General features: G+C 45.4%; 1 protein-coding gene and 1 pseudogene across 1 annotated transcript in view; both read left to right on the top strand.

Annotated features, from left to right (window-relative positions):
- ASB4 (ankyrin repeat and SOCS box containing 4) overlaps positions 1–26,181 on the top strand; it is a 279,612-nt gene that overhangs the window by 103,605 nt on the left and 149,826 nt on the right. Inside the window, exon 3 of the mRNA XM_069648554.1 lies at positions 15,403–15,893. Within this exon, the coding sequence (XP_069504655.1) occupies positions 15,403–15,893 (491 nt within the window). The remainder of the gene's footprint in view (positions 1–15,402; positions 15,894–26,181) is intronic.
- Positions 14,579–14,692, top strand: LOC138570477 (U6 spliceosomal RNA; annotated as a pseudogene).

Below are 26,181 nucleotides of genomic sequence, written 5' to 3'. Positions count from 1 at the left end.
TTTCAAATCTAGATTTGTGTGTAAGTTGACAGGAGGAGTGGACTTTCTGCAGGCTGTAAAATGACATCAATCTGACTCACAGTTCAGTTTGCCAATCAAGCGGAGGAATGGAAGCCTGACCAATGACGAATGAGAGGGGCAAGTCTAGTGATGCAACACACACACCCATTCTCAAGAAACAGATAAAAGCAGAGAGTCAGGACACATAGAGACATTCAATTTCATCTGCCGCTGGAAGCCCTGCCGGAAAAATCCATACTTACCTCCATCAAACTCCAGAAAGCCAAACTAGAGACTTCAATCTATCCAGAGCAGAGACCAGACCAGAGAGAAAGCAGTGCTGTGCCTAGCAGAGACCAGACCAGAGAGAAAGCAGTGCTGTGCCTAGCAGAGACCAGACCAGAGAGAAAGCAGTGCTGTGCCTAGCAGAGACCAGACCAGGCGCTGTGAGCAGAATCCGGAAAGACCTGACCAGACTGAAGATCGTGACCAAGTCGCTTTCCTGTTCAAAATCTCTTGTGAGTACTTAGCAAAACTCAGAACACATCTCTTAGTTTAAATTCATCTAATTCAATCTATTTAACCTAAGTAGAACTGCCTCCTATCTGTCACCTGTCATTTCTAGTAAAATTTGTCATTTTGAAAAAGTGTGCGTTTAAAATTTACAAAACCAAAAACGACCTTTACTAAATTACTCATATCTCCGCAACCGTTTGGGCTAGAGACTTGCAATAACTTTCATTTGGAACCTGAGATCCTAGGCTTTCCTAGGACCCCAAAACGGTAGAGATAGTCCTTGCGGTTCCTTTGTAATAGCGCTCGGCGCATCCGCGAATTTTGCCGCGATTTGCAATTTCTTCACATGTAAAAAAACTGCTGCTGCCTGATTTCATTTGCCAGAAATTCGTTTAACCTGCTAACTATCCCTGCATCATTGCTAGTGTGAGCCTGGACTAATATTAACTAGATACCACTCATCCTGAACCTCTAAAAGGGAATTAAGAGCGTTTCCAGCATATTTCTCATTCATTGCTAGCACCTATCAAAGCATTTGCCTGTGTTTTCAAACTTCTGTTTAAGCTTGCTGGATTGAACTGAATTACAGTTGATTGCATTTCTGAGAACTGTTTGTTTTCCTTCCATTTCCTTGCCTTGCATCAAGGGGGGGAGGGGAGTAGCCAGAGAAAAGTGATTACATTGTTTGGTTGAAATCATATTGCGTATTTTCTGTACTGCATTCATTGAATATTGCATCCACCTGAGCCTACATAAAGCATCCTCTACCACATTATACTTTTGTTCCTATTTACCAGTGTGCTACCTTATCCATTTCATGTCAACTCATTAGTGATTAAAGAAGTGTGCTAGTGCCAGATTCTCCGTTGTTAATATTTACCATATCAGATTAAGTGTGATATTCAATTATTAATTTATTATAAAGTGTGATATATATATTTTAATTTATCAAATAAACCTTTTAACTTGCAAACAGAATTACTTCTTGGCTCAGTGGGGTCAGGGGGATTCCAAAAGAGGGGTGTTATACAAGGGTAGTCATCCAGAACGCATGAACTGGACCTAAAGATATATCAATAAGGGTTTTCATTCAGTATTCTAGACTAGGCGTTAACTTGGATGTAGTGCTGAATTGAATCCTCTTACACTCCCTTGTCAGTCGACACCACCGTTGCCACTTTTCATCGTCAATTACACTACTTAAATCTGTTTCCCATATCCCTCTAGCGCTGCAGGTGAACGTTTTATTAGCCTGACATGCCTTGGACAGCCTGGATACCAGCCTTCTAGGGTCCTTACTGGACACTAGCATCTCCAGTGGTTCACAGTCGCTGTGCTCTTGGGGAATAAAGGGCCATCGTCTCCGGACTGCCATTCTCATTCTGAACTAATGAAGTGACCTTATTGGGTTGTTACCCAGTTTATAAGAAAAGTCTTCATAATAGACAAAGGTCCCATCTGGGAAAAGGTTGTGTAAAGTTGGCATCTCCCCAGGTTCCACGCTCTCTGAATATCTTTGTCACCAAAGCGGCCATGGATATACCCTGATTGATCAGGGTGGACCAGACATGACGTGTAAGGCAGTAGACTGGTGGAAAGTAATTTAACAAAAATCTTGGTGTCAGCATTGATTAGGTATAGCGGTCTGTACAAGGCCATCTGAGAGGCCAGTTGGCTGGGTTTTAGTAATACAGAAATTACAGCCTCTGAGAGTGACGGTGGCAGATGACCATGCAGATGACCATGCCAGAGAGATTCCTCCCATGCCCTCCATAGTCTGGGGGCGAGGATAACATTGAGCTCCTTATAACATTTGATGCCATAATTGCCTCAGAGATTTCCTCAAGTGTTAGTTGCTGGTTCAGCACCAACTGTGCTTCCTGCGACGACGTTAGAAGTGGGATCCCATTTAAATAACTCAACAGCTCTGCACTAGTGCACCCGTCGGAGTTGGCATATAAAGTTTTGTAGTATTGATGGAATTCACCATTAATTGCCCCCGGTGCGGTAAGGAACTGTCCAGATGTCCCCCTAATACCAGAGATATGTTGCACACCCTTCTCATATCTAATGGTGTCTGCAAGAAACCGGCCTGGTCTTTCCGCCTCCCCATACCACCTTGCCTGAATGGGGTAATTCATCAGTCAGTCCTCCATGTCAGCCAATTCCATAAAGGTCAATAGGTTTCCTTTAATGAGACCCAGTAGTGCTCTGTTGTGTGAGCTGCCATATTCATTCTCCAGCTTTCTTAGGTCAGTCTCAACTCTATCCAGCTCTCTTCTTGTTTTCCTCAGAGTAACTAAGGATATTGAAATCCCCTCCCCTCTAACCCACACTTTAAAGGCCTGCCATACTGTAGAGTGGTGCTTAACAGAACCCACATTTCTATGAAAGAAGTCGGTGACCCCTTGCACAGTGTCTGTAAAAATAATGAATCTAGTAAGCATGAGGGGTGCATGCATCAAGGAGGGTGGGGGGACCTGGCCCATCCCAAAGCACTGTCAGAGTGACTGGAGAATGATCAGAGATTGTTCTAGGGTGAATCCTGCAGTCCTCCACCTGTGCCATAAGCGCGGCCGGAGCCAACCAATAGTGAGCCTTGGACTGTGTGTCATGTAGCGATGAGTGTTAGGTGAATTCTCATACACCAGGGTTGCGGTCCCTCCATCTGTCAACTGGTTCAATTTGTTGCATAATATGCCAAATTGTGCGGGCCACGTTCGTCAGATCATGCTGGGTAGTTTTGGAACGGTCAACCACACAGTCCAGAAATGAGTTAAAGTCACCTCCCCAAATAATACAGGAGCGGCAGCCCCCTATTAGGATGTCACTTGGCCATAAAATTCAGGGTCATCTAAGTTCGGGCCGTACGTATTAACCAATGTTGTGTCAATGCCAGCCAGCTTGCCCCATATGATCACATACCTCCCCTGTGGGTCTATACAGCGTTTGGCTTCCTGAAAGGGGAGTGAACGGTGTATCAATGTCATCACTCCTCTCGCCTGCGAAGAGTAATCAGTATAATAATGTTGAGATCCCCAGCTTGGGGCAAACCTTTCGTTAAGCGTCTCTTGGGCATGAGTCTCCTGAAGCATCACCACCCTTGGACCTTGATGGTTAATATACGCCACCACCTTACGAGACTTGATAGGATGATTGAGGGGCGGGATGTTTCAGGTCATAAAGGAGATCTTGTCTCCTATAGCGTCATGGTTATGTCAATTAGAGGACTAAACTTGCATTCATGGGTAAGGAGGAGAACACTGCAATGTGCAATTGAGGGACAGTCTGCACTGGTTTAAGTAAGAAACATGATAATACAATTTCAAAACATTGAAACACCTGTACCTTTTGTTCTGCTTGAACGTCGTTTAACCCCACCCACATCATCACCCCCAAATTGACGATGGGCCCCAATGAGAAAAAAAGAAAAGAATTGGAAATTCCCTGGGGTGCGCTATAAGCAGAAACTGCTATTGTTCAGCTGGTTGCAGTATCTGCAGCTGGCCCCACATATAGAGACATTATATATCCATGTTTGGCACTATGAAAGGGGAGAACTATTCAGTTTTCCTTGTCGGTCAGTCATTGCCCATAATGTTGGGATCATTGTTGTGTGGGTGGGGGCTGCGGCCATGATTGCTGTCACGCCTTGGGAGTGGAATAGAAATGGAGGCTTCTATGTAGGCCGTGGCATCGGTTGGTTTCTCGAAGAAATGTGCACGGTCACCATGCTGAATTCGCAACGTAGCTGGATACAACAGTGCATAAAGGACGCATCCGTTTTTTAACGGGATCATACGATTTAGCTTGTCCGTTGGCAGAGAAGTCCGGGTAAATGTGAATTTCAGAGGCCTTGTATCGAAGCACCCTTTTCCCTAGCCAGGCACAAGATGAGATTTCTGTCTCGATAGTTTAATAGTCTAGCCAGGTTGTGCGAGGGGTGTGGGGGGGCTTGGGGACAGGAGCCAATACACGATGCATCCTCTCCACAAGGAAGTGCGGGGAGAGCTTTGAAGGATCAAACATTGTTTTCAACAGGTTTTCAATGAAAGGTTCCATTGGGCCCTTGCAGACTGCCTCTGGGCTCCCTATTATGTGGATATTATTGTGCCTGAGACTGGAGGGGTGATACCGCAGTTATCCACCAGTAGAAGGTCACCCAATCTGACTCTCAAGTTTCCTGTCTGTTGGGGACTGATTGAAAGAGCTGTGCAGTCAGTCCCATGTGCAGAAAAAGCACCAGACAATCAGCGAAGCTAGATATAAGACCGGATCAACATTGTAGCAAGATACTACGGGCCCAGTCGGGTGATGAAGGGGTCGAGGAGAAACCTATAGATCCCCTAGGCAGCCACCCAGATGTGTGCAATGTAGTGAAGTTCCGAAAGTATACTGTCCCAGGGACAACGGGCCAAGCACACCAGCAGACCCCCCGGGTCACAGTGTGGAATACACTAGGTGCCTATGCAGGATCCAGCTGTGTGGGGATGTCAGCGCACCACAGTGCAGGTATCAATGAGCGTGCCCAGGATATTATCACTGCCCCCACTACCTCCAGCAGCATTAAGGGCGCATGTAAAAAGTGGTTTGACTGCAATGATTCCACACCGTGGGAGGCAGAGGCCTGCCACCTGGAAAGAGCACAATAATGAGGCAGTGCAGTCGCTCCGGATGGCCCCGGACTGATGTGATAGCCGCAGGGTGCCAGGCAAGAGTTCAGCTCCGATCCATGCACACTGCCCGCAGCCATAACCTGGGAGCTCCGCTGCAGGGCGACGTAAGAATGGCAGGCGTCAACTCAGAGCTGCCTTTGCTTGACTGGTGGCGGTTCCACTCAGTGGAGCCGAGGTTTTCGGTCTCCAAGAAGGGGTCTGGGCCACGCTGCAGTCACCGGTCATTTCAGCACCAAAGGGCAACGCTCCATTGTTGGGGGTGAGCAGGAGGTGGGGCAAATATCGTCCGTGCGAGCAATGGAAGGGCCGAGGGGGGTCCCAGTGGCACCGGGGCACCTCCCATTGGCCCGCGTTATATAGAGGAGATGTACAGTAGAATTGTTTCCGGCCCTGATGTCAAGTCCCCACACCAGTCCACAAAGAGCCCAGGACAGGACACCTCGGGCAACAGTGTAGGGATCAGCCAGGAAACGACCACTGTGACCGGCGGCGGCGCAGGTACTGTAGACTATATTCACAGGAGCTGTGGCTATCCCATCTCAGCAGAGACCAGAAGGGGTGAGCGCGCTGATCAGCTGGGCAGCTCCAAGTCCATTGCAACAGATGCAGGAGCCCACTTGCAGGCCAGGTAGCGACCAAAGGGTCATGCAAGCCACCGCTGATGTCCCCCACAGTCTGGGTCCGGATGGGATTGGATGAAGAGCAGCAGCTCACTCTGGTGCAAGCTTTATCGTCCAGCACCCCGTCTGGGTGCCTCTCGGCAGGGTGGTGCCTGGACATCAGGCACGGTCACCGGGTCGTCCTTGACAGTACGGCATGTAGCAGCGCAGATGCCTACGGGCTCTGGAGGGGTTCTGAGCATTCGTCACACACTGATCGAAACGCCCCAGCTGGATCCAAATTGTTCCAGGTAGGCTTAAAGATCTTTTATTGGGCCACAACTATGTCGGTCATCGGCTGCTGCGTAGACCACATTAGGCAGTGCCAGACCAGGGAACGCGCGGCACAGGCACCCAGCCCTCAAGGGTGTGACACCCAGGCCTCGTCGCTCTCACAGCCAGCTCAATCTTCAAAGGCACTTCACACCGCCCACAAGGAGCGGTTCGGTGTTGGCTTAGGTCTGCTAGATCCACAACCTGTCCGCTTCAGTAAGCAACCACTGGAATGCCGTGATAATGGATAAATGCAGGGTTAATTCAGTAAAGGATTGCGTGGGGCCGGAGCTCCGAGCCTAAGCAGCCAACTTCTTGGCTGCTCAACAGCAGACCCTGTATTTCAATTTTCTGAGATTTATTTTTAAGTTTGAACTGCTAGTGCAATACAAAGAGTTCTGATGAAACACATGAATAAACATTTTTTTCTCCCCAAAAAAAGAAATGGATCAGCAATCTTTGATTGGCTTAAAAATTGTCACATAGTTAGCATTTCCAACCTCCATCGACAAATATTAAAGAGACATTCACAGCAATTTATGTTCCCATTGACATACACCAGTCCAAAATGCGCTGAGGATTTTGTGACAGGCATGAAAGACGTTTAGAACATGCACTATATTATACTATAACAGGAGTGACATTACCTATGTGAAAAACTATAAATAATGTTCTTCTGACATCACAATTGTCCCACATTAAGGTAACAGCGTCACAGAGATTTCGCAATGACTTATTGTAATTCATTTAAGAGGGTATTAAGAGTAGATTTTACTCCTCCGATAGTCTACAAGTCCACATAGAATGGCTATTCAAAAGTGCATTTCCAAATACAACTGACACCACGCCCTCCTACTCACCCAGCAAGGTATCCTATGCAGGTATGTGTTAAATAGCAGTGGGGAAACGGCGTATGGCTCAAAATATGTTGTGGATTGTGGGCGCGACCCTAAATAATATAAGTACTTTATTGTATCTCAAACCCTGTACATCATCAGGAGTTTTTAATCCTTCATCAGTTTCATACTTGGATAAGGTTGCCAGTGTGTACTGATTCCATATGTTTGGGTGAAGTGGAGTGCAGGGGGATGGGAGGATTCCTTCTTATGACCTTCCGTCACTAGTAGGGCCAGGTAAATATCCAGAAAAAATGCTTCCTTGTACACTTTCCTCCCCATAGCAGCTTTTACTCTTTCTACAGGTGACCTCATCTCCACTCCCTCAACTGATGCAGGGGTGTTAGCCTAAACGGGTTGTTTACTTAAGATTTGCAAAAAACAAATTGCACTTTTCATCTTTTTATAACAGTGTTCCTGTACTATTTAAACCTTGGAATTAAAAGGAAGCTAAACAGAATCATGAGTAAATGGACAAGCCAAAGGTATCAATGTTGTATCAAAAGCCTTGCTGTTATCAATACCCATCAATCCGCCAGTCTCTGGATAAGCCTTTTACTAAGTCATTTGCAAAGATGATGCAAGCAGTACATCCAGTCAATGTGATCAGGCACCCACTTGAACCTAACACTACTTTGACATTCTGGATCATTGAGATGGCAAGATGGGAACATCAAGATACTGTGGCAATAAGCCACGAGACTGCAGGCCAATACCGCCCCAGGTAATGCCCCCGGGGCCGTAGTTACTTAACGAAGCCCCGGGGCATTACCTCGGGCGGTATTGGCCCGCAGTCGAGGGGCTTATTGCCATTAGTACCCCGGGCCGTTATTGCTTTTTTTTCTGTTTCGAAACACGTTTTGGAACAGAAAAAAAAACGTCAAAATAAATGGCCGCCGGGAAAGGGAAAATGGGGGAAAACATAGTCTGTTTTCCCTTTCCATGGCAGCCATCGGGAGCGGGCGCGCTGGGAACACTCTGTTCCCAGTGCGTCCGCTCCCGAGATAAGAAGAACAAAGAAGGTAAGTGGGGTGCGGAAGAAAAATAAAAATAAAAAACGTACCGCGGTCTCTGCCGGGGACGATGGAAGCCGATGGCCTCCATCGCTTGGAGTGGGGTTGGCCCCGCTCCGAGTCTCCACACAGCTGGAGGTTTCCATCGTCCCCCGCCAGAGACTGCGAGATAGAAGGTAAGTGGGGTGGCATGGGAGGAGGGAGGAGGAAAGGGAAAAAAAATGTCTTACCGGAGCCCCCGGCGGGGTCGAGGGAAGCCTCCAGCCATGGGGAAGCTCGGAGCGGGGATTTCCCCTTTTCGAGCCTCCTCATTGGCTGAGGGGCTGCCACGCCCCTCGCTGGGAACAGAGTAGCCGGCACGCACGGCGTGGACGGGAATACCGTGTGGTATGGCTCGCAAATGAGCCAATCACCACACAGTATTCCTGTTCAGCCGCGCGTCCCGGGTACTAATGTTCATTAACTTATTTTATTTATTTATTGCATTTGATTATACGCCGAAACCCATAGGTATCACGGCGTAGGTTACAAGCATACTTAACAATCTTAATGGTTACATGAAAAAATCAGCAAAAAAAAAGTCTTAAAGGATTATTGGTTACATGGCGGGAAGACTTGGCATTGGTTACAGGAACAGTTACAAGATTACAACTTTGCATGGTAGACATAGTTAGCGCATAACAAACAATTGATGCAAATGTAAAGTTCACGATCGGCTGGCGGTCAGGAGGTCAAGCAGATGCCATATGCATTGTCCTGGTGCCAGATTAGAATTTATTGAAGAGCCAAGTTTTTAATAGTTTCTTAAGTTTTGGGTGGGAGTGAGTTCCAGATTCTGGGGGCTGCTACAGGGCAGCTAGAGCTACCTGTTCTAGCGTTTTTGAAGCGGGGGCTGAGTAGGTGCGTATTTGCTTTGGATCTGAGAGATCTGGTTGCTGTTTTGCATGTGAGACATTGGTTAAGATAGGGGCATTTGTTGTGACACATTTGTGAGTGATGGTGAGTGTTTTGTGTAGTATTCTAGCTTGTATAGGAGCAGTGCAAAAGTAAGCATCATATATATGGAGGTATTCGGTTTTGATTACTACATCGTCTTAACGGTGTCCAGTCAAATGGTTGAAAATAAAAGATTGAATGACCATTTGATGGACAGTCAAATGGTCGAAAAAAAAGGTCGAATTTTTTATTTATTTATTTATATATTTTTTAATTTTTAGTTGGTTAAAAAATATTTTTAATAAAGAAAACGGGGGGTTAGGGGGGAACCCCCCATAAAATAAAATAATAAAAAAAAAATCGACCTTTTTTTTCGACCATTTGACTGTCGATTAAATGGCATTCGATCCTTTGGTTTTCGACCAAATGACTGACCCGTCTTAACATACCACCTGTATACAATTCCATTAACCACCCAAATGTTCAAAAATACTGTTTCATTATCCTACAAAATATGTAAAATCATGCTGTAAAATATCTAAAGTTCAAAAAAACATCCCCAAAGTAGTAAACTGGGTTAATCAGCTATCCTCACTTGACCAAATCAATAGATGAGCAACAGCTCATTTACAAATGACATAAAAATACATCTAATCTAGCCATGAAACAAAAATGTATATGAAACTGAAATGTCAATCCACAGATGAGCTGAGGCATTAGTTATTGATTTACAGTTATTGATTTACAGTAGAAAGTGCAGAAGACAGACATGGGAGACCATTCTGCTGATCTGAGAATATCTGCTAAAAAATATACAGCTTTGAAGTCTTTGGAAACTATGGCCCCACAAGCTAAGTGTGCTCCAACATGGAAGTACTAATGCCTGCTGGCTGCGAGGGGTCATAGTAAGGTGATACTGACACAGGTAGTGGTTTTACCCATATTTGTACATTTCACCTAATCCATTTTCACCTAATGTGAAATCTTCAATTTCTTTTCTTCTAATTCGGTTGTCTAACTGGGTAAATTTTAAAACATAGATGGGGGTGTGGTAAAGGGATAGGATAAAGTAGGGGAAGTGGGGGGGGCTGAGGGTCTCCCCACACATTAAAAAAATTTAAAAAACCAAATTCGAAGATTTCACCTTTAGGTGAAGTAAATTCAGTGAAATCACAGAATGTTCAACATTAAATGTTCACTGTCCTGTGTCCAAACACCTGTTCTGACCCTCACACTCAAATGCTTCAAGGTGTTACTATAAGGGGCCATAGTAATGTACTTGGCTGCTTCTGTGCAGCAGTTCTCGACTTGGTTGTACCAGGTTCAACCAAGAAAGTCTAGCCACTCAATATTTAGTCCCAACACAACAATTGCCAGTAGGATAATCACGATGGTCAGCTCCGCTACTAACTGGGAAGTATTTTTTCTTCCCGGCAAAGTGGTTCTCTTAATGCCAGGGGGACAATCCTCTTCCATGGTCTTTTCCATCCCTTTCCTATTAGGGAAATTCGTTTTCTTCCCCTATAGGATTTTATCAGTAGCAGCAGGGACAATCCACTTCCCCTGGTCTTTCCTATGGAAGACAATTAATTTGTGGGAAAACAATTTATTCCGGTTTGCCCAAGGTCCGGCAAACTTGGTATACTTCTCTACTAGGAGGTTTCGAAAATGCACTCAAATGCTTTGTTGTTTCCCATCATACTGGGCTGAGGAAAAATGGGGTACTTCCTCTAAAACGTCTCTGGTTTCTTCACTTATTCACATACATGACCAGATGCTGTGTGTTTGCCCTTGACATTCCCCAAAGGTATTCACTCCCCCCTTTGGGGTTCCCACACCTGCTCCTGCGTCTCCGGTATCTGCTGGGTTGCTCTCCTAGTGTAGCCTGTTTTCCAGCTGGTTCTTCCTTATTCAGACAGGTCCCCCGGTATGCTCCCAGTGGTGATGACACTAGCTAAGGAAGTCTTTAGTGTTTTTCCTCTTCTGACGCGTGTGAGTCATTCTCTGTCTGCTGGTTCCATATCTCGCCTGCTATTGGAGCAGGCGACAGTGTAAGATGACAAGTACATCTGGCTTTCGACATGCCATTTTGCAGCTGCCCACAAGGTTGTTGTCGGTTCTCGTCCTGACCGCGGCCTGCGTTCGTACACCGGTTTTCTGTTTCCTAAGCCGGCATTAGGCTGCATCGGTTTTGTAGAACCTGAACAACCTGGTGTCTTTGCAAATGCTGTGTCACAAGGTCTTTTAGCTTTAAGCATTTCCCAACGATATTGATTAAATTAAACACTTTCTGGTGTCCTGACACAGACATGACAAAGAGGCGGGGGAAGGTTTGCTGGTCACGCTTATGCATTGGGATATTTATATCCCTGCTCGGTTCCACAGTATGCGCTCCACTGTAGCCCCTTGGATAGACGAAGGAGGCACCACAGTTTGAAGCCCCAGTCTCAGCCGTCTCTTAGGCTCCAGCAGCGGTCCTCTGCCCGTCTCTGTTCCTGTGAAGTAGATTTGTTTGTTTTCTCCTCTTCTTTTAGTCTGCTTCTCCTTTCTTCATGTCTACGACTTCTCCACTTCCAAAACCCACGACTGCCACTTCTACCATCACGACCACTGCCAATACTAGTGCTGCTTCTTCTGCAACCACCAACACTACTACGAGTACTGCTACTACCACAAATGTTTTGTCTTTCTTCTCTTTTATGAATGAGAACTTTGATAAACATAAAGATAGGACTAAAACCTTGTATATAGTTTTGCTCCTCCTTTTGTGGCTTCCTCGTCCCCGTACTAGTTATACCTAGTGCTGTAATTTCTTTACTGGTGTATTGCCAAGAAAAAGGGTTGCCACCTCTATGTTCATCACACTGCTTAAGTCATAACCCAATGGTCCCATATAGCCAAAGTAGTGAAGAAACTGGTTTGCAAGGCTTATGTAAGGTGAAAAATAGCTATGTTGCTGGACCTCTCAGGTGTCTAGCTCTGCGTTCACATTTAAGGCATCTAACCACACAAAAAGCGCAACATTTGTAAACAGCAGGACATTCAAGACTCAGCCGTAATTAATTTACTAATTGTGGAGGAAGTTTTGAAAATTCAGTGGTAAAGGAGGAGTAAGATGACTTACTGTAAAATATTTCCAGAGTTGGCTCTTCTCCTGCAGAAACTCCCTCTGTTATATTGTTCCTTCCATTGAAAGAAAACCCGCTTTTAGATCTCAAAGGAGCTCTGTTCCTCCTTCCCTTGGCCAATCCAATAGAACTTGAGGATCTGGAAGTCTGACCCGTCTATCTGCTCCTAACACAAACCGGTGCCAGTAAACTGGGGTAAACATATTGTTCAGAGTGTTATTGCTTTACCAAGAGAAGAACACATAGTGACACAGTGGCTGACTATTGTACCACAGACAGCATATCCTTCGGTATTCTTTGCCAGCTTGGGATTAATTTTCATTAATACACCTTTACAATGCTCTGTACTTTTAAAATCATTTCCATTGCCTAGAAAGCACATTTTCAACAGTGCCCTAGCACTCAAAATGTTTGGATCGAAATCTTTGCTAGTGGACCCACTATGTCCAAAAGCCTGTCCTGACAGGTATGCCACACCCTATACACACCCATAGCTGTGCCTTTGTCATATTTAGACAAAAACATGCTAATCTTTTGATCCACCAAGGTTTTTTTTTGTTTTTGTTTGTAACTAAGTGTCTAGGACCTTCAGACTTCATATGTCCTCTAGCCAAACTGTCCAATTTTGTATCGCTGATGGTCTGACGTTATTGGGCCTCATTATGAGGTTGGAGGTAGCCATGCCCTTAATGAGGGCATGGCTACCCCCAAACTCGGGTCCGGCTCCCGGTCCAGCGAATGGCGAATTACCGGGCCATTCCGACCTTTGTGGGCCCGGTAATTCCCATTGCGTGGGACCCAGAGCCCGTACGTCCCTGTTCCCATTTCAGCCTCCATAGGGTTCAATGGGAATGGCAGCGTTAACGTTCATAACGGTACCGTTGCTACCATCCTGTTCTGCTCACGGGGGCGGCTCTGCACGCCTGGTCATACCAGGCGTGCAGAGCGGCACCCGCGAGCAGAACTCGTAATGTGGCGGCCCAGTATGAACGGTGCCGGTGCCTTACCAGCACCGTTCATACCGTGGCCGTTACTGTTGTAATGAGGCCCATTGTGCTACTAGGGGGGGTGGTTTGCGACTGAGTGGTAAAGGACACACAAAAGACCTAGGATCAAACATCAACATACCCATGGAATCATGAATGTCTTTAGTACTGGAAATGAGGACTTCAGGTTGTTCCTGGTCCCCATTGCAAACTCTTCCAGAGCAGCATAGTAAACAATGGAGAGTCCCCGTCTCCTGTGACAGCTGTCGATTCTAGAGGCAGAATTTACTTTCCACTGTTCCCTGGCCTGCACTACTTGCAGCCAACAGGTCTGGTTGTGCATTGCTCCCTTATAGATGGATAAATGGCCGTCAGTGCCCCGGGCTGGGAGAATTAGGAAGCTAAGTATATCACACCCATCACACCCATCCCTGGTGTTTCCACTTTTTAAAAACTTTACCATACCTAGATATGCATCCCAGATCCCCAGAAGTCTCTTGGCACAGTCGTACCTTATTAATTGCTTCAATAGGAAGGGTCTAAATCTGTGCCACAATGGAGTAAAGAGTTTTCCAGTCTCTTCCTCTAAATTTGGAGGACCTAGTGTGACCCATGGCTTCAGAGTTGGACTCCGACACAAAATTGGCAAAAGTTGTGCCCCAAACAGGGTGTCTACAGAGGAAGATTCTTCCTCTTCTACAAATTCCTCCTGTAAAGACAAAGTTTCCTCCATCTCTGGTGTGCAGACTCACATCCGCTACCCTTTGCTATTGCTGCTAAACCTGTAATAAGCCCGACATGTGCTTGTCCCCTAAAGCTATCGGCTGTCCTGTAGGTCACACCCTAGAATGTGACGACTGATTTCAGTGTCAGGGACCTCAAGCCAGCCCCGTCTACAAAGCTTTGCATTCATTATTTTCTAAATATATTAAAATCAAGCAATATTTGCACTTGGTCCAGCAGACCTGAATACATACACAGGCTGCTTCTATTTGTGTAAGCGGTCTCCCATGCCTCAGTGTTCCTTCCTCATAGGCCGAGCGCAGCCAAATGCGCGGCCATTGTGTTCTCCAGAGACACCACCAAATAGACACAATGAGTGCTCCTCACACATATATATAACACGACACAAAATTAAAGCATACAGATGTCACACGTGCAAGGAATACTCAACGTTCACTAGGTCCACAGCAAGAAAAAGCCTAAGGAAGAGGAGATTATACACGGTCTGTCATAACGTGGCCACGTCGTGTGATCTAGAACAGGGAATTATGTGACGTGTAAAGTTGCAAGTGGTATGTGTGCTTGCTGTTGCCTGTCAAATGAAGAGCAGTGTGAACTGCATAATATGAAGCTTCTCTGTCTTTTGATAAAATGCAGTTTCACTCCAATTAAGAAGGTTAGAATTTACCAAACCCCCTGCAGACAGACTGTGAGGTTGACTGAGCAAGGAAGTGAGATGAAATACGAACGAGATCAGAAAGGTTCCTATATTGTGCTCGCTTCGGCAGCACCTATACTAAAATTGGAACGATACAGAGAAGATTAGCATGGCCCCTGTGCAAGGATGACGCACAAATTCGTGAAGCGTTCCCCAAAACATTTTTTTTTAAAAGAAAGGTTTCTGTATTGCGGAAAACGTGGACATTGGGTTCTGCCGTGGGACCTGCCCCTTGGCAGGGGTCTCTGTGATAGGTTTCAGAGTCCTGATTTCTAATCACTAACGTGGCTAATATTGATTGTCTGGTAATCTTGGGGTTTCTGGTAGTTATTTGATCTCTGATAATCTGAATATACTCAGTAGCTACGCGCTTCACAGAGCCTCCTTTTACATACAAGGGGTTTTGCAGCATAACATGCTGACTGGAACTGTGATCATAGCATACATTGACAGATTCATTGACTTGAAGCATTCATTATATTGAACTAGTACACAGATTTCTAACTATGTGTCCATATTAACGTGAATTCAGTAGGCATTATTGAACACTCAGTGGCAAATATGTTCGTGAGATTAAGGAAGTTCTTGACATATGCAGTTATTGAAACATTTAGCTGTCATGCATTGATGGACACATGCTGCCTGATTCATGGAATTATTTGCTTGAAAAACGCAGATTTGTACGCCTTTCTGCCCGAAAATCCCCATACGTCAATCAGGGATTTTCGGGCAGAACGGCGCGCAAATCTGCGTTTTTCACGCAAATGAATCAGGCCTATGGACTGTTGAAATACAGGTTGGACTCTGGGCTTCCAGAACATTTGGAATAATGTTTTATTTGTGCTGTAAACAGTTCTTTGATTTCTCATGGTATACAGGAGCAAATGTCAATATCAGAACAGCCAACGAAATGGAGGAGACTCCTCTGCATACAGTGGCACGTCTTGGCATTCCCGAGCTTGTGGCTTTTTACGTCGACCACGGGGCAGATGTTGATAGCCTGAATGCTGAGCTGGAAACGCCTCTGGGAACGGCAGCTTATTGGACACTTGAAATGAAGGAGCAGGAGTACAGCTCAAACCACCACCTCATCTGTCGCATGCTTTTAGACTACAAGGCAAACATCAATTCCCGCGACGAGGATAACAAGTCGCCTCTTCATAAGGCTGCTTGGAACTGTGACCATGTTCTCTTGGACATGTTTCTGGAGGCTGGAGCGGAGGCCAACACCATGGATATCAATGGTTGTGGACCCATCCAGTATGTGCTTAAGGTGACGGGTGTGCGACCCGCTGCTCAGCCAGAAATCTGCTACCAATTGCTATTGAACCACGGGGCTTGCAGAATATACCCTCCACAGTTTCATAAGGTAAGTGGTTCATATTCAGATCGATTGTTTTGTCAGATGTAGGACACGCATTATTCAATGTGTGTTATCTTATTGTTGTATTGTATTCATTCATTGATTGGTCAGACGCGTCTGTCAGAAGTCCCGCAGGCGAGCTAAATTCTCATAGCAGAGGCAGTCCCTTTGCAGGATGCCTTTACATAGTTACACTGATTATACTATAAGTCTGCAACCTTCGGCTCTACAGATGTTTTGGACTAAGATTCCCATAACCCCTCACCATTTACTATGCTGGCTAAGACTGATGGGAGTTGTGGTCCAAAATATCTGGCGAGCCAAAAGTTCCAAACCCCTGGATTATACTAATGAGGTGAGCTCGGTATTGCAGGGGTAACGTGTAGGGACAGAAAAGATAAGGTTTTGTGACAAAGAAACATACCTAAAGTGTATATTTTGTCTATTTTTACATGTACATAGCTGCTTAGTGTCTGTATGGGGATATTAAACGCAAGCAAAAAACGACGTCCATCACATTGTACCTAAAATCGAAATATTAAAGCCAAACATTAACGAAATTTACAAAATATTCCCGCAAAACGACCTGGATACAGAAAGAGGCAGACTTAATTCCAAGCAATAGTGACCGCCCAGCTAGTATTCTTCTGCAGCATAGGCCTCTGTCCACTTCCCCCGCCACCTGACACCATTCAAATGGCGTTACTGAGCCAGCAGTGAGAAGAGAAACATCCCCAGGATAAGACCAACCTTTTGCCGCCACCCATCTGCCATCATGCAGGGTCCTCGACGCCGTTGCTCTCTGCCCACCTGACTCCTTTCCTCCAAGTGGACCAATGAACCTCCCGGTGGAAATAGGTTACTGACACGTTTTCCCACCCATCTGAGACAGTAGCAATATTGTATGTGATCTAATTGTGCCGGAGTATGACCACCATGAGAGAGATAGTTACCACCAGTCAAGATAGACGATACAGTTTCTATAAAGAGGACCTAATATTGAACATTTTATGAAAGGACAAATGTTTCGCATAATCGGCAACGGGATGCAGTTAAAAAAGGTGGATCATTTTTAGAAAAGATTTTGTTTAAGGGCAGTGGCGTAACACAAAACGTGGGGGAACCCCTGCGAGCCATGCTGCGGGGGCCCCCCAACTCATCAACAAATCACGGGTCACGCCACACTCTGGGCCAGCCTATATTATCACGCTTACGCAATACGCACAAATGTGCTGTTGAAGGGGTATGCCACACACTGCACTAGGAGAAAGATATAAATATGTGTTTTAATGCAATATACAGCACACTTTCTGAGAAAAACTAGCTAAAAACAAGAGTGTTTGCAATGGGTTTGTAGGGTAATACCAATCCAATACATGCAAGTCACCAACAGTGCACAGGAATATGAATGCTTTGCTATTGAAAATGCTATGCCACAATGAAAACATGTCCACTGGCTGCACAATGTAGACCAGTGTAGACACGTAATATTACAGTAAAGCATGCCAGGTCAAATTCAAACATACCTAGACTGGTTGCACCAAAATTCCAGTCAAAGCAATAACACTCATCAAGAAGAGAGCACACATTCAAGCCCGGGTCTCTGCAGCCTCTAACAACATGGCGAAACTCTTTAAAATCTTCAAGTAATTGGTCAATCCTGTTGCAGTCTTTACCTCTCCTGTTCCCTCCCAGGCCCTCTGTATGGCTCTGTTCTCTCACTTTTCTGCTAAAACTCAGGACATCCTGTCCCCTATCTCCTCTTCCTCTCCCTCTTCCTCTCTGGGCCCCCCTTTGGCCAGCCCTACTTCTCTTCCTCCTTTCTCCTCTTTCTCTCTGACAATACCTGATGAGGTTTCTAGACAAGTCCGATCTATGAAAGTGTTGTTCAAGCAGGTGCTCCCCTGCTCCTCTAGAACCAGCAAGGAAAATATTGACACCCTCGCTCCAGCCTTGGCCGATTTCTGTAATCACTCTTCACCACTGGAACGTTACCCTTTCCCCTTAAGCACTCCCTTGTGCACCCACTCCTCAAGAAGCCATCTGCCTTTCCTGCCTGTCTCGCAAACTATCACCCAATCTCCATCACCCCTTTCCTGGGCAAACTGTTGGAAAAAACTGCCCATCTTCCAGCTTACTCGCCACACTCAATCTGTTGGTTGTCTCCATGACCATCAGTCTGGCTTCAGAGCTGCCAGAGGCACGGAAACTTTTCTCCTGAACTGTTCTCCTGAACACCCGTGAAGATCTGCTCTCTAACCTTGATTACATCATTCCTTCTGTCCTCATCCTCCTTAATATTTCCTCTGCTTTCGACACAGTCAACCACGCCATCCTGATCAATCGACTCCATGAGAACCTGGGCATCATGGATCAGGCGATGAGTGGCTTGCCTCCTTCCTCTTGGACTGTCCCTCCCAGGTGCAACTTGGTCCCTTTCTCTCCGCCACATCTCTCTGTGCCTGTGGCGTTCCCCAGGGCTCCATCCTCTCACCCTGGTTTTTCAACCTCTTCTTGGCCCCTTTGGCCCGCATGATCTCTACATTCTCCTCTTATGCAGATGACACTCAGCTTTCTTTCAGGCTCCCCTCAGACTCCTCTCCTCTCTCTCTCATTCCTGAATGTCTAGCCGCGATTCAGGATTGGTGCACATCCACCAATCTCTCCCTTAATGCCAGTAAGATGGAGATCCTTCTCATTGGGACCCCTGCCCCCGCTTTCCCTCTCACACTCTGGCCGTCCACCTTGGGCCCTCTTCCTTCGCATTCATGCGAGGCAAAAAATGTTGTTGTCATCTTTGACTCCACTCTCTCTTTCTCTCCTCACATCTAGGACATTGCCAAGAAGTCCCACTACCAGCTGCTCCTCCTCAAAGGGACTCTTCCCTTTCTCACTTTACGCCATAAGCTCACTGCCTCCAGAGCCCTCGTTCTCTCTAGGTTGGACTACTGCAACAGACTGTTTCTCAACCTGTCTTCCTTTACTCTCTGTCCTCTGCAACTAATCCAGAACAGGACTGCAAGACTTATCCTTGGCCTCAAGCCCAGGGATTATATCTCTCCAGCCCTGAAATCTCTCTACTGGCTCCCGGTTGCTGCAAGGATCAAGTTAGTTCAAGACCCTTTGCATTGTCCAAAAAGCTTTCTGGGCACAGGGCCACACTACATCCAACACTCTCTTGCAAAATACCTTCTCAAGCCCTCTGCTCAGCTACCTCCAACTCTCTAAGGGTAAGACTCTTCCCCAGGTAGAGAGTTGGGGGGAAGATCTCTCTACTATGCAGGTGCCTCTCTCTGGAAACGCCTCCCTGCCCCCTCAAACTTGAGCCAGACCACCTGAAGATCCGGAAGCAGCTAAAAACGTTTCTCTTCTCCTCTGCTTTCTCTCTCTCCCTCCCCTGCTGGCCTACCTGACCTACCTGTCTGCTTTACCAACTCGTTGTTGGGCTGCCATTGCTGCCCTGTTTTTCCCTCCCCTCTCCCTTGCACTTCCCCCCTCCCTTTCCCCTTGCACTTCTCGTTCTTGCACCTGCACGATCTGAATGACACAAAGCCTAGTAAGATTGTTTGCCTTGTCCTCCTTCTATCTTCCCTCCAGTGTCTTGTCGCGCCTAGAAACACTTGTGTACAGGTGCGTTATGAATGACTTATATCATATCATTTTATCACAGATGCCCAGAAAGAATTTACAATGGCCCAGTAAGAAATGACTAATCTGGCAGCACCCAAATGCCAGTCTAGCCAGGTAATTATACTTAGCAGGACTGCTTTATCAGAAATTCCCAGTTATTATAAAAGTCATACCAAACTGAGGAATTACTAGACTGGCTACACCAAAATGCCTCTCTAGCCACTAATACTACATATCATGTCTGCTTAGCCTGGACATGTACAACGATTATGATTTGTTTCACAATCCCGCCCCCCCACAAACATCCCCTCGCCCTCCCACCCCTACCCCAACCTCCAAAATCAGCTCTTTGGCCCAAAATTACCTCCACGTTACTCTTCTTTGTCGCAGAGCTTACGTATGAGGCTCATTGACTCATAGGTAAGTACTGGGATGAGGAACAGTGGGACTAGGAGTAATGAAGATTACAAGTATCTAAGTCAGGCATTACCTCCCTGTACCTCTACCTCATCCCAATTCTTGTGTATGAGGCACAGTGCCTCATACACGAGTACTGAGACGAGGAAGAAAAGCGCTAGGAGTAATGAAGATTACCAATAAGTAACCAAAGCATTAAACACAAGTAGTGGTGCAACACCATTAAGTTGACTGGGATTCAGCACTCCCCCGCCCCTAAAATGTTGGGCTATGTTGACTCGACCTGGCTGACCTTCAGAGCAGTTGCCGGACAGAACAGGACAAAGATGTTAAACGGCACCTGGGTTCTGGGTTTCGCTGTTAACAAGAGGCCATCAATTACTAACATAAAACATTTCACTCTTAGTACCTGCATTAAAATCACAATTTTTTTAGGCAATTGAAATCGTCATGTGGGTTTGGTACTTGCATGTCAGGGGAGTGACTGGAAGGATAGAGAGGGAATAGGAGGAGACCACTCAATTCTCGCAGCAGTCCATAAGTGGGAGCTTTCAACCTTAAAGGAGAGAGTTAACTGCTTGTAACATTGAAACTGCACTAGAATAGTCTCATTAAAATGCGTAAAGAAATGAGATGCCCCCACACAAATAGGTTTGTCCCTCCCCCACCGCCCGTGAAGTTAGCGCCTCTCCCAACATTTGAAAGGTTAGCCCCACGAAATGTAGGTTTTGTTGCACCCCTGAACAAAAGCACACACACCATTCACCATATAAACACATGCACACCCAGCCATCCATACATTTACGTGTGCACTCTTTCACCATACATGCACACCCAGGCAGAGTGTGCACCCTTTCACCATACAGGCACACCCACGCAGCCACTCGTACATTTAAATGTGCACCCTTTCACCTTACAGGCACACACACCCAGGCACCCACCCATACATTTATGTGTGCACCCTTTCACCATGCAGGCACACCCAGGCAGTCAGACGTACATTTAAGTGTTCACCCTTTCACCATACAGTCACACACGCACCCGTCAAGGGGCTGAGGGGAGCCCTATTACTTCAAAAAGAAATCGTTTGTTTTTGCAGTCACTTTGACTTCATTAAGAAATAATTTCCGTTAAGGACCGAACCATAACGAAAATACATTATTTATGAATGCAGAGTGACTTCAACAAAATACTGGGCCTCATTAGAAGTTTGGCGGTAGCCTTGCCGGTAAAACCGGCAGGATGCCGCCAAACTTCTGAACATACCTGGTAATTGCCCATTCTCTGGCGCCGTAATGGAATGCTCCACATTCCCATTGAGCCCCAGAATGCTCAATGGGAATGGGGAGGTTGGATGCACTAGGCACCGTTATAAACGGTGCCAGTGTATCCGATATGCAGTGCTCGTGGGTGCTGCTCTGCTGGCACCCATGAGCACAACTCGTAGTTTGCCGGTCCGGGAACTGCAGTACTGGCAAGCTTACTGGTACCATAGTTCCCAGACCGGCAAACTTATAATGAGGCCTGCTGTTTCTTTTTGAAGTCATAGGGCTTCCCCACCCCATGACATGGAGGCCTTCACCCTAGGGTCTTCCATTGCATGGGGTGGGGTATCCCTCATACTTCAAAAAGAGTTTCTTTTTGTAGTCACTCTGCCTCCATAAAGAAATTATTTCTGTTACAGAACTTGCAAAACACTGCCAGGCAATTTGAGTGCAAAGTTTGATGGCAAGGGAGCTCAAAGAGTTCCTATAAGGAGCTGTTTTGGGCAGGAAGGGGCAGGAACTGGGTGGGAATGGTCATAGGGATTAGCACGGCATGGGCAGTTAATGGGTGGGCAAATAACCAAACAACACATTCAAGCTTTGTGTCCCTCCTCATATGCCATTTCTCGCTGTCTGTACTCTAATGCAATAATGTTGGCTTTTAGTGGACTCTGCCACCTACTAACCCCTTGGAGAAGCCTCTCTGATGATTATGTAGTGTATAAACAGTGTTTCCCTTGTGAATTAATGCATTTACCCGTATAAGTTAATTTCTGAAAACTCAGCTGTTCCTCTAATGTGTAATACATGCAATTATTTATACACAAACAAATTCAGTTCACTTACACATCTGTTATTGGTATGCATAGATTGCATGTATATCAACATAAATCTAGGTTTTGAATTCTGGTGTAAAACTGTTGTCTGTATTTTCACATGAAATCAAATCAAAAGTATTTTGTGAATTATGTCAACAGGTATGCAATCTTTTTTTTTTTCAATTGAAGCTTTTCTGTCCTCGGTTATTGAGGAAATTCTTTCAGTGTCTTCAAACTTTTGGAATGTCGCCCCCCCCAGGAGCAAAATGTAGATGAATGGTTCCAATAATTTCTAGTACGATACTTAAAATCTGATCTATTACGGCTCTCTATTCATAAATACTTATTGGTCTTTAGTCATTACTGAGAAAACCTGCTAATCAAATCAGTCATTTGATATATCTTGTTCCTTCCCTAATCATTTGTTGAGGCTGCCTTTTGGCGCAGTATTACTTAAATGGATATTTCTAGAGCCTGTGGTCCCCTTCTGATAGACCCCATTACTGTGTCAGAGGTATAAATAGGTGAGGGAATACGCTCAATCTCATCTTAGTAGACATGTTACTAGTTGTATCATGGAGTCAACAGCATCACTGATCTACCTCCAGCGCTGGAGAGGGTAGAGGTAGTAAGTGGAGAGAATGGTTCAGTGCTTCAGCTTGGATTTCTTCTGGGAGAGTGGGTCTCACTGTCTTTACAGCCTCAAGTTAGTGTCCTACAGTATGGACACGCAATGACATCTGATACACTCAAAATATGTTTTAACCACCTTATTTCTTGCTGGTTCTTTGGGAAAGAGTTGGACCAAATGTCCACAGGATCCTGGGTCTATACTACAAATGACAAGACAGTATATGTACTCAACAGTGCCAGGATGGGCTAACATAATGTGGGGTTCTGTAGCAGATGCCCAACACCCTTGGATGTCAATGTTCAACACAAAAGTTCTAAATCCTATTGCTATAAGCCCTTGCCCCGCCTTCAGACACCCTAACAACAATGTTTAAACAACAGTGTGTGTTTAAACATTGTGGCCAATAGAAAGTCTTTAAGCTGTTTCGTAGTGAGTCCTTCACTTCCAAGCTACCCTATAGATCTAACACTAAATGTTCCAAGGTTGGCCAATAAAAGAGTCCAGAAACCTGGATCTACAAATGCCCACGCCTAAGCTATCAAAGCAAAACAATTCCTTGTGTGAAGGCTCCTCCATGAATTACTCACAGTACAGACTCTCTTCAGTCTTCCTGCTTTCACCAGCTGACGGAAGGCCTCTCCCAGGCATCAGATTATACTTTTCCTTGTATCAAGTAGGCTGTTCCTCAGTGTGTGGTTTGTCCCCTGCTGGGAGTGTTCACCGCTCACTCTCTTTGATATGTCTCCTTTATATCTGGTCTACTCAGAATCAACTTAACTAGGTCCCTCCAGGACTTTGGGGTTCTCAGCATTCCTTTCAATTGATCTCTCCCATAGCTTCAGTTGAATGAGTATTATCTCCCCTCTCATTCAGAATGCGGACAGACACTCTTATGTCACCCTCCTGCCTTGGTGCTAGATCAATTCCTTGTCCACCTTCCTCTGAACAGTGAGTCCTGTGGTACACAGGGCTTTGATTTTTTTCTTCTAGAGAGTAGCTCCTGCAGGTTGGCCAAGGTGAGCACTTTCTATGAACACAGTAGGTGGTTCCTGTGTATTCATGGGCTGTTGGAGAGGACATTAGCTTCTCTCTATGCAGCTTACGCATTTCTTCCTACATCCCCCATCCTTCTATAGTGCCTCTGAGTTCATGCACCTGTTTGGGTGTTTTTGGTTGGCTTCGCTCCTCTGTGTGTGATTTTGGTGTTTGGGGTTGATTCTTTACTTTTTTTTCTTTATTTCCCTTAATCACCCCACCGATGTTGCTTCTATTTGCTTAATGGGGAGATTGCCTTACCTGCACTCTACATGTCTATTATTATGGGTCAGAGCCTAGCCGCCATCTTGGAAATGGCCTCAGTTCGGCACAGGGGTCTGAAGCATTCTGCACGCTCCTGACTGCTAGCGGTTTCTGTGAGATGCACCCCCACTTGATGCGAAAGCTACGGTTGTGCATTTGGGAATGACTTCTGGTTTGTTGTGCTGGTGGCTGGAAACTTATGTCTTTCAAATCATGAGTGAGGCGGGGACAATGTCATGTTGTCTCATCAAGCAACATTGTCTGAGAATTAGAAAGTAGACAGACACTTGCCCTTATTTCCCTAGGGCCCTGGGAAGCAGGGCCCTGTTGCACCTTTGTGTGTGGACTACCGCATCTTGGAAGGGGTGGTGGGTCTGAAGCATCTTAGAAGGAAATTATGAATGAACACAAGTTTGTTGTCACTCGTGTTCCTGTTTCTGGGTCCTACAAGTGCCTTTTGGTTGTTGGTCTTCTGATCAGGAATTTAGGATTAACTTTTTCCAATCATGTGGCTTGTATGTTGATATTGTGTTTGTATGTATTGCTTCTCTGGATTCTTATGAACGGACTAAATGGACATGTTTCTAGAGGAGTTTTAGGATGGCAGAAGACATTCCTTCCAAGCAAATATCTGTCACTGGGTTTAGTAAGCTCAATTGTATACAGCTGCCCTTCATTGTTACAATTAGGTTTGCTGTCTTTGACTTTTGGAGGAGGATTCAGTGCATTGATAGGGTGATGAGATGTAGTTGTTGTTTTACTATTGCTTTTCCATATGTTTTTACACACCTATCATGTATTTTTGTTCAGTCAGCAGAAAGTGCATTTTTTCATAAAGTGCTATATAGCATTATCGTTCAATAGCTGTATTTATTTGTAGCTGTGAGAAAGTGCCATACAGTACAGTATATATGTAGATTTCATAATAGAAAATTGTTTTTACTGCATAGTATATTATTTTCCACATAAATCATACAGTTTTTAGTGGTGAGTATAAACATCTCAGAATATGAATAATATATCTGTGATATCACTATTTCATCATGCATTAACTTGGCTTCATGATATATAGATTTATCCTAGGTTTGATACAATTTATAATAATATATATCTCCTGGTAGTGCATATAAGTGTTGCATTGGGAAAAGGTGCACCCATGATCACAAGAATTCATCGTATGGCCTGTGGAACATGTGGCGCACCACATTACCTCTACATATCGTAAATACAGACATGAAGCATACATCAGAAGGATAATGGAGACAGCAAAAGCAGCATTCACACCCAGAATCAATGACTGGTCCTACATCACAGTCTTCATCCTTCATCTGCCTTTCTCCTTTATCACAGTCCATCATTTCATCACAGACCTTACAGCGGTACGCCTGCCCTTCTTCACCGGTATGCCATCCCGTCAGCTCGCTGTATTCCACCCGCCTTCCCCTTTTTGGGTTACCATCAGGCGGTGATTGGAACTGCCTGAACTCTGTCTGGCCTATACTTTCAAAGTTTGCACAGTGATCCCACTACAGACCTTGCATTCCGGCCTGCCACTACTTTTTTACTTTATATTATGCCTAGTGCTGCCTCAGTAACCTACCCACTGTAAGTACAGATTGACCTTTGCACTCAGCCCTTTGCTGCATTCATTTCTTACCTGCTTGTAACTACAGATTTGGACACTGCATTCAGCCCTGTGCTGCATCTGTATCTCACCTGCCTGTAACCACTGAGTTTGACTCGGCTTTCAGCCTTGGACTGCCTCTGTGTTTCTACCAAACTGGAACTCCTCCCTACTTATCCCTTTGCCTGTCTATACCTACTGTACCTGCATACTTGATGTTTCATTCCACTCAATGAGTTGATGCATTCCAATGTTGCATTTTTAACTACTCTTTCCTGCATATTTGATGTAGCCCCCTGCACTATGAGGTTAGGATTTCCCAGGTTTTGCACCCACTACAATGTTGCATTTGACCCACTTATGCCTGCATATTTGATGTAGCCCCCTGCACTGATAGGTGAGAGTTTCCCAAATTGTGCACCCATTCCATGCTGCATCATGCCTGCATATTCGATGTAGCCCCCCTACACTATGAGGTTAGGCTTTCCCAAAGGGTGCACCCACTCCAATGTTTTGTTCTTCTGCCAGCCTTGCGCTGTGTTGTACCTGTTCACTTGCACTTATTATATCCTCCTTCCACATCTCCCCTTAATTTTTGTTACTGCAC

The sequence above is a fragment of the Ambystoma mexicanum genome, chromosome 2q, assembly GCF_040938575.1.
Source record: "Ambystoma mexicanum isolate Mex_15411 chromosome 2q, UKY_AmexF1_1, whole genome shotgun sequence".
NCBI lineage: Eukaryota > Metazoa > Chordata > Amphibia > Caudata > Ambystomatidae > Ambystoma > Ambystoma mexicanum.
The sequence above is the reverse complement of the archived record's forward strand: the minus strand, read 5'-3'. Positions and strand labels throughout refer to the sequence as shown.